General features: G+C 38.2%; 1 protein-coding gene across 3 annotated transcripts in view; it reads left to right on the forward strand.

The window, feature by feature from the left end:
* The window catches only part of FAF1 (Fas associated factor 1), a 494,313-nt gene that overhangs the window by 312,021 nt on the left and 165,821 nt on the right, over positions 1 to 16,471 (forward strand). For all 3 annotated transcript variants that reach the window (XM_061121934.1, XM_061121932.1, XM_061121933.1), the window contains exon 9: positions 11,073 to 11,168. In XM_061121934.1, coding sequence (XP_060977917.1) covers positions 11,073 to 11,168 — 96 coding nt within the window. The remainder of the gene's footprint in view (positions 1 to 11,072; positions 11,169 to 16,471) is intronic.

The following is a 16,471-nucleotide window of genomic DNA, read 5'->3' on the forward strand; positions in this document are numbered from 1 at the left end:
AGAAAGCCAGCAGACTGAGAAGATGGTGGACTAGTGTCCCAAAGAACCATCATACCTGACTTAGAATTGAGGCTTCTTTTATACTAAAAGGAGAGGGCATGTGATTGGTTGTTGCAAACTTCTTGGTGCCAGAATCCTTTGTTCTTGTAGCTATCCACATAGGTAGGTCAGGTTACAATATTCCTGTAAACCTCCAACAAGACAAATGTTACTCTCTGTTCTGCTGCTTTTTATCTCTATATGAATGGGAAAATATTATACCTTTGAAGATCAGAACCTTGAGAATGTTCTTTCCTGTTTTTTTTCAGGCTATAGGCAACATTCTTAACTTTAGAAAAAGCAATAGAATACAGAGGTTAAAGTAAAAGAAACAGATCCAATATGGAGTTGCATTTGTTCTACCATATTACACTTTTGTCATCAGCTGACAGGAAGAATCAGCTTGAATTCTTGCCTACTGTGGCTATCATGCTTTAAAAATGTGGTCTTATTTTTGAAATAAAAGTACTGTAAAATCCCTTAGTTTTGAAAAGAGGAGAGTTTGTTGAACAGTTTAAATATATAAACTGTTTGTGTTAATGTAGTAGAATATATACTTGTCAAATTAACTCATTAATTTAACATTATTTTGAATCATTGTTTTCATACTCTCACTGGTCATTTTATCCCAAACTACAAGTCCTCATTCACAGAATAACAAAAAGTGTGTTTGTTGAGCATCTACTGTGGCTAGACAATGTTCTTAATGCTTTACACATATTAGCTCGGCCTTATCCCTACCTTGTGAAAAAGTGCTAGTCTAATACCATTTCTATTATGTATCGTTAGGGCAACTGCGGGGTTTTTGTTTGTTATCATCTGTCCTATTAGGTATATATCATCATCTTCCCAAGTGTTAGTTGCTCAGCCATGTCTGACTCTTTGCAGCCCCATGGACTATAGCCCACCAGGCTCCTCTGTCCTAGGAATTCTCCAGGCAAGAATACTGGAGTGGGTTGCCATTCCCTTCTTCAGGGAATCTTCCCAACCCTGGTGAATTCTTTACTGTCTGAGCCACCAGGAAGCCAAGACATTCTTCAAAATATCTTTTAAAGACTTATTTGTAAGGACTTCCAACACTTGCTGTTGTGAGATCATACCTCTAAGAATAATCATGAAGTTGGTATTAAGTATCCTTGTCTCCCTTATTAGCCAGTTCTGACAGAGGTGCTCTGTAAGCATCTCAAGCATCACTGACAGGAGAGGGGAAGCGTCATTTCAGGCTAATTTGTCTTTCCCAAATAGTCTGTTGTCATTCAATTTTAAGTATTTGAGGAGGCACCCTGCAATGTGAGAAGTTTTGTAAACCTTTAAATAAAAGGTAACCTTTTCAGTGAGAGAATTTTATATAAAACCTAATCATGTACTTTGTTGTTTTAGGGATGTAAGTGTCTTATGGAATTTCTTTAATCTGTGTCTCTCCTCCAATTTGTCGTTTTTTAGGTGTTACAATAGTCATATCTGATTCCCATGTGCATTATAGCCATTTATTTTCATCTCAGAGACATTTTTCTTTTTTCACTCAATTATTATTGACAATTTTCTTAATGATAAACTGAGGCAATAACTAGACAAACAGGCTCCATTCTTGCCCTCATAGAATCTACTACAGTGGTAGACTTAACAAGTTTTTTGTCCTCTCCACTTTATATATAAGCTTTATTCAGAATTGCCTTAACCTGGAAGTAACCAAGATGTCCTTCAATAGGTGAATGGATGAACTGTGGCAAATCCAGGAATACCATTCAACACTGAAAGTAAATGAACTTTTAAGACATAGCAAGACATAGATGAACTTGAAGTGAATACAATCAGCCTTCTTGTCTGTGTATTACAATCTGCAGTTGTTTGAATCCACAGATGCTGAACCTGCAGATAAAAGACTATATCTATGACTGACTGTACTATGCCATTTTATATAAATAACTTGAGCAACTACTGTACTTTGCTTTCCATTTTATTGTATACCTAAAATTACTCTTTAAAAAAAAGTCTTAATACATAACAAAATCCTATGCCCATTCAACCCTTTCAACAAAACCCATTCAACAACATACCCATTTTAGCATAAAAATATGTGATGAGTGATACCAGTGATATTTTAGTCATAAAAATTCTACTTTTCTGTCAGTCTTCCCAATCCTTTAGTGTCCAGAAGATTATACACCCAGATTTGTGGCAATTGTGTAGAATTAAATAATAAAATAAAGGTTTCTTGACTTTATTCTGTGTTGAATTTTTGAACCCATTTTGAATCTCTTCATCTGCCATGATGGAAAGTCAGAGAATTAAGTCTAACATAACCAGAAAAAACTGAATAAAGACTTGAAACAGATTTTGAAATGAGTCACAATCCTTCATTGTATTAGGTTAAAGCAATCTTGTGATTGAAAGATTACCTTTATGTAGAGTTTGATTAATTATTATGATATATGTATATCTAAATGTAAAATTTTAAACTATAAAGTCAAACAGACCTGCAGCCTTAATCTTTTTCTTTTTCCAGTTTCTTGCGAAATAAATACTCCAGTGATAAAATATTGATATCACATTTGATTTCACATACATTATCTTTGATTTCACATACATTATCTTTCTGGATCTTCATACCAACTCAGAGAGAGAGAACAGATTATATTACCCTATTTTATAAATTAAGGACAGATTGTATTACATCATTTTCTAAGTAAGAAACCTGAAGTACAAAAGTTCTAAGTGATTTTGCCCATTATCATTGGGTGATTTGAGTGCTTTAGCCAGGCTGGAACTTCAGCCTTCTAACTTCTGTTATAAGTTTTTGTCATGAAACATAGCAAAACTGTAGTGCTAACTTCTTGAAATGACTGACTGAGTAACTTGTCCCTCCACGGGGTCCCCAGCTCTACTAAGACTGCAGTAATTATCCTTTTTCTGTCTCTGTTCCTATGTAAATCTCCCCAACTGGTATATATGTTCCTTTAAAATAGACATCATGCCTTATGTTTAATCAACACTGGGCACCTAGTAACTTAAAAATTCCTGACCCTTTAATTTCCTCAGTGCAGAGTGAGGCCTACCTGGTCACCTGTAGATTGAGGAGAAAGTACTGACCACTGTCCTCTTATCCTCAGGAATTATTAGTAGCTATGGGGAAAGTTGGTGGCTCAGTGCTAGAGAATCTTCCTGCCAATGCAGGAGACTCAGATTCGAACCTGTGTCAGGAAGATCCCTGGAGAGGGAAATGGCAACCCACTCCAGTATTCTTGCCTGGAATATCCCATGGACAGATGAACCTGATGAGCTACAGTCCATGGGTTTGCAAAAGAATCAGACAAGACTTAGCGACTAAACAAATAACAATGGAGAAGGTTAATGTTGATAACTGTGGAGCCAGTCCATTTGTAGTGCCAGGTACTTTTAGTGAGTGCCTTCCTCCAGTTCCTCCTAAAATATATCCTCTTTTGATTTACAATTGGACTGTATGCAGTGATAATCACAGTGGAAGTTAATCACTATTTTTCTTCCCTCAGTCCTAAAAATAATGACTGTTGGAGTGATAAAAAGCTCTTTGGCTATATCAATATAGTTTCAAAGCCATCTTTTATTTATTTTATCCTATTTAACCCTTTCAAGAGTCCATTGAGGTAGTTAGGGCAGGGATTACTCACCTGAATTAATAGAAGAGGAAACTCTAGCTTAGAATAGAGAAATTACTATTCCAAGATCAGGAGGCTAGGCAGTAAATTGAGATTTTTCTGGCTCCTCCAGGTCTCTTTCCATAACACTACACTGATTCTGATTAACAGTGACATTTACCATCATTACTATTTCATTACCAGAGGATTTCAGAGTGGGGGAGGAGAACTTTTTTCAAATGAAAAAATGAAGGCAGTGTGGTTTGAAATTTAGCTAATGCTTCTTATCCAACTTAGCTTTGCTTTTATTTGTACTGAAATGAAATAAATTGAGTTAATTGTGATAATTATGTTGGTGGATAAAAATGACAGAATCAATGAAGTTTTATTTGTTTGTTGTGTTAATCAGGCCTTCTAGCATTTGTGAAGTACACTGCCAAAATACCTAGATACAAAAGCAAACAAACAAAACCACTAATGAGGATAAAAGAAAGATAACAATAATCAAAGACATGATTTTTGTATAATCCATATGACAGCATATACTGCACATGATTGAAACTATGTAGATATTTAGGTGACATTTATGTTTTCCATTCCAGTATTTGTCTTCAGATAATTAGCCTAATTATAACACGTTTGAATTGTAGTTAGAACTAACCCACTATTAAGTCTGGTACCTATGAATTAGCAGATATTTGGGTTTCCTCATATGTCAGTTTAACTCACAGCTCTCCAAAAGTTACAGTGGATGTTTCCAGTGTGCTAATGGATACCCTATTTTATTTCTAATAATAATATAGAGAAACTTTATAAAATCATTACATTAAATATGTGTCATTTTACTACCACCAAGGAAAAAATACATCTTTTGGCTATTCAGTGTTGTGTGAGTTCTTTTTATAGACAAAATAACATGTACTCTTTCCCATTCTGTTGTTTTCCTCTATTTCTTTGCATTGATCACTGAAGAAGGCTTTCTTTTCTCTCCTTGCTATTCTTTGGAACTCTGCATTCAGATGGGTATATCTTTCCTTTTCTCCTTTGCCTTTCACTTCTCTTCTTTTCACAGCTATTTGTAAGGCCTCCTCAGACAGCCATTTGGCCTTTTTGCATTTCTTTTTGTTGGGGATGGTCTCGATCACTGCTTCCTGTAGAGTGTGATGAACCTTTGTCCATAGTTCTTCAGGCACTCTGTCTATCAGAACTAATCCCTTGAATCTCTTTGTCACTTCCACTGTATAATCCTAAGGGATTTGATTTAGGTCATACCTGAATGGTCTAGTGGTTTTCCCTACTTCCTTCAATTAAAGTCTGAATTTGGCAATAAGGAGTTTATGATCTGAGCCACAGTCAGCTCCCAGCCTTGTTTTTTCTGACTGTATAGAACTTGTCCATCTTTGGCTGCAAAGAATGTAATCAATCTGATTTCAGTATTGACCATCTGGTGATGTCCATGTGTAGAGTCTTCTCCTATGTTGTTGGAAGAGGGTGTTGCTCTGATCAATACGTTCTCTTGGCAAAACTCTGTTAGCCTATGCCCTGCTTTGTTTTATACTCCAAGGCCAAATTTGCCTGTTACTCCAGGTATTTCTTGACTTCCTGCTTTTTGCATTTCAGTCCCGTACAATGAAAGGGACATCTTTTTTGGTGTTAGTTCTAGGTATTGTAGGTCTTCATAGAACTGTTCTCTTTAAGAAAATTAGAGATACCAAGGGAGCTTTTCATGCAAAGATGGGCACAATAAGGACAAAAAAGTATAGACATAACAGAAGCAGAAAATATTAAGAAGAGATGGCAAGAATACACAGTAGAACTGTACAAAAAAGATCTTCATGACCCAGATAATCATGATGGTGTGATCACTCAACTAGAGCCAGGCATCCTGGAGTGCGAAATCAACTGGGCCTTCAGAAGCATCACTACGAACAAAGCTAGTGGTTCAGTTCAGTCACTCAGTTCTGTCCAACTCTTTGCGACCCCATGAACTGCAGCACGCCAGGCTTCCCTGTCCATCACCAACTCCTGGAGCTTACTAAAACTCATGTCCATTGAGTCGGTGATACCACCCAACCATTTCATCCTCTGCTGTCCCCTTCTTCTCCTGCCCTCAATCTTTCCCAGCATCAGGGTCTTTTCCAATGAGTCAACTCTTCGCATCGTGGCCAAAGTATTGGAGTTTCAGCTTCAACATCAGTCCTTCCAATGAACACCCAGGACTGATCTCCTTTAGGATGGACTGGTTGGATCTCCTTGCAGTCCAAGGGACTCTCAAGAGTCTTCTCCAATCCCACAGTTCAAGAGCATCAGTTCTGCACTCAGCTTTCTCTTTAGTCCAATTCTCACATCCATACATGACTACTGGAAAAACCTTGACTAGATGGACTTTTGTTGGCAAAGTAATGTCTCTGCTTTTTAATATGCTGTCTAGGTTGGTCATAACTTTCCTTCCATGGAGTAACGGTCTTTTAATTTCCTGGCTGAAGTCACCATCTGCAGTGACTTTGGAGCCCAGAAAAATAAAGTCAGCCACTGTTTCCACTGTCTCCCCATCTATTTCCCATGAAGTGATGGGACCAGATGCCATGATCTTAGCTTTCTGAATGTTGGGCTTTAAGCCAGCTTTTTCACTCTCCTCTTTCACTTTCATCAAGAGGCTCTTTAGTTCTTCTTCACTTTCTGCCATAAGGGTGGTGTCATCTGCATATCAGAGGTTATTGATATTTCTCCCGGCAATCTTGACTCCAGCTTGTGCTTCCTCCAGCCCAGTGTTTCTCATGATGTACTCTGCATAGAAGTTAAATAAGCAGGGTGACAATATACAGACTTGACATACTCCTTTTCCTATTTGGAACCAGTCTGTTGTTCCATGTCCAGTTCTAACTGTTGCTTCCTGACCTGCATACAGGTTTCTCAAGAGGCAGGTCAGGTGGTCTGCTATTCCCATCTCTTTCAGAATTTTCCACAGTTTATTGTGACCCACACAGTCAAAGGCTTTGGCATAGTCAATAAAGCAGAAATAGATGTTTTTCTGGAACTCTCTTGCTTTTTCGATAACCCAGTGGATTTTGGCAATTTGATCTCTGGTTCCTCTGCCTTTTCTAAAACCAGCTTGAATATCTGGAAGTTCACAGTTCATGTATTACTGAAGCCTGGCCTGGAGAATTTTAAGCATCACTTCACTAGCGTGTGAGATGAGTGCAATTGTGCAGTAGTTTGAGCATTCTTTGGCATTGCCTTTCTTTGGGATTGGAATGAAAACTGACCTTTTCCAGTCCTGTGGCCACTGCTGAGTTTTCCAAATGTGCTGGCCTATTGAGTGCAGCACTTTCACAGCATCATCTTTCAGGATTTGAAATAGCTCAACTGGAATTCCATCACTTCCACTAGCTTTGTTCGTAGTGATGCTTCCTAAGGCCCACTTGACTTCACATTCCAGGATGTCTGGTTCTAGGTGAGTGATCACACCATCATGATTATCTGGGTCATGAAGACCTTTTTTGTACAGTTCTTCTGTGTATTTTTGCTACCTCTTCTTAATATCATCTGCTTCTGTTAGGTCCCCACCATTTCTGTGCTTTATTGAGCCCATCTTTGCATGAAATGTTCTCTTGGTATCTCTAATTTTCTTGAAGAGATCTCTAGTCTTTCCCATTCTAATATTTTCCTGTATTTCTTTGCATTGATCACTGAGGAAGGCTTTCTCATCTCTCTTTGGTATTCTTTGGAACTCTGCATTCAAATGGGTGTATCTTTCCTTTTCTCCATTGCTTTTCACTTCCCTTCTTTTCACAGCTATTTGTAAGGCCTCCTCAGACAGCCATTTGGCCTTTTTGCATTTCTTTTTCTTGGGGATGGTCTTGATCACTGCTTCCTGTAGAGTGTGATGAACCTTTGTCCATAGTTCTTCAGGCACTTTGTCTATCAGATCTGGTTCCTTAAATCTATTTGTCACTTCCACTGTATAATCATAAGGGATTTGATTTAGGTCATACCTAAGTGGTCTAGTGGTTTTCTCCACTTTCTTCAATTTCAGTCTGAATTTGGCAGTAAGGAGTTCATGATCTGAGCCATAATCAGCTCCAGGTCTTGTTTTTGCTGACTGTATAGAGCTTCTCCATCTTTGGCTGCAAAGAATATAATCAATCTGATTTTGCTGTCGACTATCTGGTGATGTCCATGTGTAGAGTCTTCTCTTGTGTTGTTGGAAGAGGGTATTTGCTATGACCAGTGCATTGTCTTAGCAGAACTCTATTTACCTTTGCCCTGCTTCATTCTGTACTCCAAGACCAAATTTTCCTATTATTCCAGGTGTTTCTTGATTTCCTACTTTTGCATTCCAGTCCCCTATAATGAAAAGGACTTCTTTTTGGGGTTTTAGTTCTAAAAGGTCTCATGGGTCTTCATAGATCTGTTTAACTTCAGCTTCTTCAGTGTTACTGGTCAGGGCATGGACCTGGATTACTGTGGTATTGAATGGTTTACCTTGGAAACGAACAGAGATCATTTCTGTCATTTTGAGATTGCATCTAAGTACTGCATTTCAGACTCTTTTGTTGACTATGATGGCTACTCCATTTCTTCTAAGGGATTCGTGCCCACAGTAGTAGACATAATGGTCATATGAATTAAATTCACCCATTGCAGTCCATCTTAGTTCACTGATTCCTAGAATGTTGATGTTCACTCTTGTCATCTCATGTTTGACCACTTCCAGTTTGCCTTGATTCATGGACCTAACATTCCAGGCTCCTGTGCAATATTGCTCTTTACAGCCTCGAACTTTGCTTCTATCACCAGTCCCATCCACAACTGGATGTTGTTTTTGCTTTGGCTCCATCCCTTCTTTCTGGAGTTTCTTTCTCCTCTGATCTCCAGTAGCATATTGGGTACCTCCTGACCTAGGGTGTTCATCTTTCAGTGTCCTATCTTTTTGCCTTTTCATACTGTTCATGGGGTTCTAAAAGCAAGAATACTGAAGTGGTTTGCCATTCCCTTCTCCAGTGGACCATATTCTGTCAGATCTCTCCACCATGACCTGTCCGTCTTGATTGGCCCCACACGGCATGACTTAGTTTCATTGAGTTAGAGAAGGCTGTGGTCCATGTGATCAGATTGGCTACTTGTCTGTGATTGTGGTTTCAGTCTCTCTGTCCTCTGATGCCCTCCCTCAGTGCCTACTGTCTTACTTTCTTTTCTCTTACCTTGGATGTGGGGTATCTCTTCATGGCTGCTCCAGCAAACCACAGCTGCTGATCCTTACCTTGAACGTGGGGTAGCTCCTCCCGGCCGCCGCCCCTGACCTCGGGTGTGGAGTAGCTCCTGTTGAGCTATTTAAAATCCTTAAAGATGATGCTGTGAAAGTGCTGCACTCAGTATGCCAGCAAATTTGGAAAACTTACTAGTGGCCACAGGACTGGAAAAGGTCGGTTTTCATTCCAATCACAAAGGAAGGCAATGCCAAAGAATGCACAAACTCCTGCACAATTGCACTCATCTCACACACTAGCAAAGTAACGCTCAAAATTCTCTAAGCGAGTCTTCAATAGTACGTCAACTGTGAACTTCTAGATGTTCAAGTTGGCTTTAGACAAGGCAGAGGAACCAATATCAAGTTGCCAATATCCATTGGATCATCGAAAAAGCAAGAGAGTTCCAGAGCAACATGTATTTCTGGTTTATTGACTGTGCCAAAGCCTTTGACTGTGTGCATCACAACAAACTGTGGAAAATTCTCAAAAAGAGATGAGCATACCAGACCACCTTACATGCCTCCTGAGAAGTCTGTATATAGGTTAAGAAGCAACAGTTAGAACTAGACTTGGAACAACAGACTGATTCCAAATCAGGAAAGGAGTATGTCAAGGCTGTATATTGTCACCCTGCTTATTTAACTTACATGTAGAGTACATCATGAGACATGCTGGGCTGGATGAAGCACAGCTGGAATCAAGATTGCTGGGAGAAATATCAGTAACCTCAGATATGCAGAGGGCACCACCCTTATGGCAGAAAGCGAAGAACTTGAACCTCTTGATGAAAGTGAAAGAGGAGAGTGGAAAAGTTGGTTTAAAACTCAGCATTCAGAAAGCTAAGATCATGGCATCTGGTCCCATTACTTCATGGCAAATAGAGGTGAAACCGTGGAAACAGTGAAAGACTTTAGTGTTTTGGGCTCCAAGATCACTGCAACCATCAACTTTTCTTCTCCTTGGAAGAAAAGTTATGACTAACCTAGACAGCTTGTTAAAAAGCAGAGACATCACTTTGCCGACCAAAGTCCATCTAATCAAAGCTATGGTTTTCCTAGTATTCATGTATAGGTGTGAGAGTTGGACTATAAAGAAGCTGAGCACCTAAGAATTGATGCTTTTGAACTGTGATTTTGGAGGACTCTTGAGAGTCCCTTGGACTGCAAGAAGATCCAACCAGTCCATCCAAAAGGAAATCAGTCCTGAATATTCATTGGAAGGACTGATGCCAAAGCTGAAACTCTCATACTTTGGCCACCTGATGCAACGACCTAACTCATTGGAAAAGACCTTGATGCTGGGAGAGATTGAAGGCGGGAAGAGAAGGGGACTACAGAGGATGAGATGGTTGGTTGGCATCACTGACTCAATGGACTTGAGTTTGAGTAAACTCTGGGAGTTGCTGATAGACAAGGAGGCCTGGTGTGCTCCAGTTCATGGGGTCGCAGAGTCGGGCACGACTGAGCAATGGAACTAAACTTGAACATGAACTGAACACGTTCTCATTTCCCTAAATTTAATTTAAATCTCAAAATAGTTATTTAATATCTGACCCACTATAAAATTCAAGAGAAATTAATATATGTTAATTTCATTGGTTTGGCTAAACTTGGTTAGTATTTTAGATCATAATGGTAATAAAACTAAATGTCCTTGCTAGGTACTGTGCTAGGTACTTTATAAATATTATAGACTCATCAGATATAATGATCTGAACTTGTGGATTAATATTGATTTGATCATAAATGACATTGTTACATTGTATAGAAATGTTTTTTAATGCCTTCAGCAAACAGTCTTCCAGATACACTTTCAAACAAGATTATAAAGTATTGCCTTGGGAATTGGGAAATGGAGGTGTTATTCTCCTGCTCAGAAAAGTAGCAGATGTGCTAGGATGGGGAGGTGTATATGACTAGCTTTATTTAGGCTTGCTGCAGTTTCCTGAAGCCCCAGCCTATTGTCTGATAAAAACTAGCCTTGAGCAATGTAACATTCATATGTGGAAACATTTCAGATTTTTAAAGCCGTCCTTTGAATGTAATGCCTAGACTACTGGAGTGAACTTTAATTTTGCTTCAGAAATAATAGAAAATGTCTAAATAAAAGTTTTTTTGTAAAATATGACCTCCTTTTGTTTACAAATGGTGGATTCTACGTTTTGCAGATGTGTCTTGCTGAATCAGGACTCTCTTATCCCTGCCATCGACTTACAGTGGGAAGAAGATCTTCACCTGCACAGACCCGGGAGCAATCTGAAGAGGTAGGCATGTTTGCTAGCTTTTCATCAAACATAATGTCTGTCCTTGCTCACCTGCCCACTTCCTATTCTTTTTTATTTGCCACAGCAAAGAATAGGTAGAGTTAATGTGGCATGAATAACATCTCAGTAAATTCTTAAAGGCAGAAATTTTCCAAGCAAGATTATTGCTAATGTGCTTCTTCTTGTTCTATAAGTTTCATATTTCAAACAGACAGAACTGGGGTGGATCAGTTTAAATGATTTTTACTTAGAATTGTCTGGTTAACAAAGGAATTTTTTAGCTGCTGACTATATAGTAGACTACACTTATTAGAATTCATCCTGAAGGTCCTTTAACTCATAGAGCTGGATCACTTTCTATGTGCCAAACATTGTCCTTAGTACTAGGGAACAAAGATGAATAACAGTGTACGTATACCAAGGTGCTCAGAGTCAAAGGTGATACACTAGTAAACCAATAATAATGGCAGATATAATCAATGCAGTGATAACAGTGCGTCACAGGCTGCTGTAGAGACAAAGAGGGGCAGGGAGGGTGAACATGTGTGCATACGCGGTGTGCCTGCGTGTGTCTTTGCAGGTCTGAACTGTATTAAAAGGCAGAATCTTTTCCTTGGGTACAACAGCACTGTGTCCAACCGTGACTCGGGTATAAGGGAATGAGAAAGACAGCCTGGACATTGCAATTTATCAGTTTTAGAAGTATTTATTGGGACTTACTGGTGGTCCAGTGGTTAAGACTCTGTGCTTCCAGTGCAGTGGGGGCAGTTTTGATCTTTAGTTACAGCATGGGAACTCTTAATTTTGGCATGTGGTATCTAATTCCCAGACCAGGAGTCATACCCCAGGCTCCCTGCATTGGAAGCATGGAGTCTTAGCCACTGGACCACCAGAGAAGTCCCCCGAAAGTTTAAATTAGTACAGTAAAACCTTTTCCATTTACTTTCTATACAAAATATGGTTGCAAATTTTTATTTAAACTTGGATATTTTGGACATTTATTATGGAAGCTGCCACAAAACCTCTAGCACTATTCTCTGAATATGTAATTGCATCATTTAAATATGTAAAAAAGAAAAGGGACTGAATAACTAAAGTCGTAATCTGTGATCATCCTGGGAAAATGACAATTTGCTACTCAATTTTTGGAAATCCATAAAGAAGGGAGGTTTTCCCCCCACCAAAAATACTACTATACTATTTCTTTAGGTTTCTAAAAATGTTAATTTCCTTTAAAGAGCCCACACCATTTTTCCAACACTTTATCTCACTAATTCCTCATGAAAGGAAAAATAATATTGAGTTTCACTGCTTGGCAGAAACTGCCAAAAACAATTTATTGAAATATTTCCTTCTACTGCTTGAGTATATTTTTAATGGCTAAAGTAAGTTATGCTTCAACCCGTTAATGAATAAATCTGCTAATATTAAAAGGAAGCCAACTAGCTCCACCCAGAATTCTTAATGATTTTATGCTCTTAAGAGGTGACAGTTACCTGTTTCATTTCATTTTATTTCCTTTTCTCACCCTCACCATTATATGTGTTATTTGGGCATTCCATTCAGTGGAGTGTGTGGCTCAGCTGGTAAAGAATCTGCCCACTGTGCAGGAGACCTGAGTTCAATTCCTGGATTGGGAAGATCCACTGGGGAAGGGAACGGCAACCCACTCTAGTATTCTTGCCTGGAAAATTCCATGGACTATATAGTCCATTGGGTCACAAAAAGTCGGACATGACTGCAGGACTTCCACTTTCACTTTTTACTTTCAGTGGAAGGAGTTCAATGCCATGAATTGAGGAAAAGTGTATTAGAGGGTGGCATACACTTTAGATTAATTAAGGAAGAAAGTAGAGTGGGGTTAGGGAGCTTTGTAAAACTAAGAGAACCACAGCCTTGAGGATATCTTTAAATCTGATTTTCTGGGATGAGTCCGTTATTTTTCCTTCCCTGGCTAAGTAAATATACCACTTCCTCCAGGGGGCTGGTGAGAAATGGGAACGGAGCTGTGACTTGATTGTTATGTTGTCATAGAATTATGAAACTGGAAGGAATTTTTTATTTGATTTATACTTGCCCATCCATTTATTCCTCATTTATTTAAACATTTTTTCAATGTCTTCTACATGCCAAACATTAGGATCCCAGTCTTTGTGCTGAAAGAGCTCACACAAAATAATATCTGCATTTTATCTCTAATGGCTGGGTTCTGTCCTCATGAGGCAACTGGTTCCATTGTTGAGCATGTCTGTTGGTATCTACCCTATATTAAATCAGAAGCCATGACTGTGTGGAACTGTGTATAATCCAGTGGTTCTACTTCTTTCCTCTTGTTTTAACCCTTCTCTTACATGACTGTGTGTGTTTCAAGATAATTACCACTTTGCTGTTGACTGTCTTCAGCCTTGAGTTAGGAAGAAGATATTTGAGACCAGTAGTTAAATTCAGATTTTGAATTTTATGCATTGTACTTATGTGTTCTTTAACTGGGGGAATTTTTTTTTCTTACATCATCCTCTAGCCCTGCAAATATGTTTTCCTTATAATTAATATTTTCTCGTTTCTTCCCATCTTCCCCTTGTTACTGAGCTCCCTTTCAATGCTTATGTGCATGCTAAGCCGCTTCAATAGTGTCTGACTCTTTTGCGACCCTATGGGCTGTAGCCCACAAGACTCCTCTGTCCATGGGATTCTCCCAGCAAGAATACTGGAGTGAATTGTCATGTCCTCCTCCAGGGGGTCTTCCTAACCCAGGGATTGAACCCACATCTCTTATATCTCCCGCATTGGCAAGCAGGTTCTTTACCACTAGTGCCACCTGGGAAGCCCCTCCCTTTCAATGACCTTTCCATATTTCTAGGTACCTTAGCTAGGTACCTATCGTTCCTCATCCCAGCTGCTTGGGTGGGACATTACAGGGACTCCACCCTGGACCCAGGTTTTTTGAGAGTTGGCCAATCCTCAGTTGATAGTCTAAGAGTAGGAGGGATACTCCCAGAATAACAACAACAAAAATAAAATCCCAAATTTAAAATATAGTTAATGTTAAAGCTATTGATTTGTAATTTCAGTTAAGCAGACATCTATTGAATACTTACTGTGCTAATCAAATGAATATAAACTGAAAATTTCATATTATGTAATTAATGAGAAAGGTGAGATAAGCATAAGATACTAGAGAAACACACAGGGAAAGGGGTGCTATAACCTTCAAGAATGTGTGTGGGCAAAAGCCTTGTCTGCCTTGTCTACCTCTGTAGCTACCTCTGTAGCTCTAACAACTAGTAAAGCTCCTGGTATATACCAGCCACAGAATAAATACTTTGTGAATGAATTTTTTTTTTTAAGAAAAAAGAGAAGGAGAGGGGGAACTAGAGCAGTTTATATCCAAATAAATGAAAATGAAAAGAATTGAGTCACAGCCAAATGAAGAAACATGGATGTAGTATGCCATTCAGAGGAAATAGCATGACTTGATGTAGTGAATGGGGAGACCTAAGTGCAGCTTGGTGTTCGTGCAAAATAAAGTGGGAGACAAAGACAGACAGAGATGAGACAAAGGTGAATAGGTTTTTATATCTCAAGTTGGAAACTTGAACTCTGGGGAGCCAGAAGACTTTTAACTGGAGGGTGATTTTTTTTTTTTTTTCCTGCCAAGTGGACATTTTAGAGAAAAGCATTTTGACTGCTGTGCAGAGGCTACATGTAAGGGAAGCAAGACAAGAGACAGAGAAATCAGATATGAATCTGTTGTACTAGTATAGGCAGAAGATAATGAGATCCTAAACTAGAACATCGCTGGTCAAAAAAAGAGAAGGAAATGGATTCAGGATATGTTTTGGAGGGAAAATCAGTAGGACTGGTGACAGAGAGGATCTGTGGGAGAAGAAAGAGGGAGAGGATAAGAATACCTATATTTTGGCTTAATTGGCAGAAAAGATTTATTCAGTAGTTATTCAGTGAATTTTGATTACATCCTTACTCTACCCCTGACACTGGCATAAATGTTAAGAATATGGCTATGAACAAAAACAGCCTTTCCATGAAGGAGCTTGTTCCTAACTAAATGAAATTGAATGCACATAATTGCCCAAAATTTGTGTTTCAGTTTTTTTTTTTAATGTATGTATTTTATTGAAGTATAGTTGACTTACAAGTGTTTCAGGTGCTCATCAAGGTGATTCAGTTATACAAATACACATATATTATTTTTGAAAATTTTTTCCATCATAAGTTACTATAGGATATTGACCGTAGTTCCCTGTGCTATACAGTAAACCTTTGTTTCTTGTTGCATATCTATTTTTTAATAAGAAATATGCATTCTATTCATACTAAGTCAAACAAGTGCAACCAAAATGTCATATTTTTTTTAGTTAGGCAAAAATTCATAAGCTTTCTAAAATACATATATTATGCATATTTATATATGTGTGTATGTGTGTGCAAAAGCTTTTCTACTACATTTGATAAAGGCTTGAAGAAGAATATCAAAAAAAAGATGGAGAAATTGGAGAACATCAACTAAATGAAAGTAAACACTGAATATGAAATAGAAAAAGTGAAACAAACTAGATTAAAAGATCATCATATAGTCCAGTTGTTTTTAAACATGACTGCCCATTAGAAACATAAATCTGGAGCTCTGGAGAAAAAGCAATACCTGAACATTTGTATTTTTCAAAAAATTTCAAGATAATTCTGATATGCATCTGGATTTTAAAAAGTGATTACAGGTTTTTCTATTAGATCCTAGTTTAACCTAGTTTTGGTGATATAGAGTTCTATTATTTTGCTGTTGACCAATCATGATACAATGGAATGGTATTAAGTGAGTAATAGTTACAGAATCACAGTAGTAGAACATGTTTATCAGTTTTCACAATCTATAGGCAGACAAAAAATAAAAGACAATTACAAATGCAAACAATAATTGGAACATGATTAGCTTAACAGTATAAAATAATTACATACAGTTTGGGCAGATCAAGCAGAGTGATGAGGTAAGTGGAAGTGCATACATGACATGTTTTCTTTCACCCAGTCATTTAATCCATTTACATTTAAGGTCATTATTGATATGAATGGTCCTATTACCATTTTCTTAATTGTTTTGGGTTTATTTGCTGTAGGTCTTTTCCTTCTCTTGTGTTTTCTGCCTAAAGAAGTTCCTTTAGCGTTTGTTGTAAAGCTGGTTTGGTGGTGCTGAACTCTCTTAACTTCTGCTTGACTGGAAAGCTTTTGATTCCTCCATCAAATTTGAAGGAGAATCTTGCTGGGTAGAATATTCTTGATTGTAGGTT

The sequence above is a fragment of the Dama dama genome, chromosome 20, assembly GCF_033118175.1.
Source record: "Dama dama isolate Ldn47 chromosome 20, ASM3311817v1, whole genome shotgun sequence".
NCBI classification, from domain to species: Eukaryota; Metazoa; Chordata; class Mammalia; order Artiodactyla; family Cervidae; genus Dama; species Dama dama.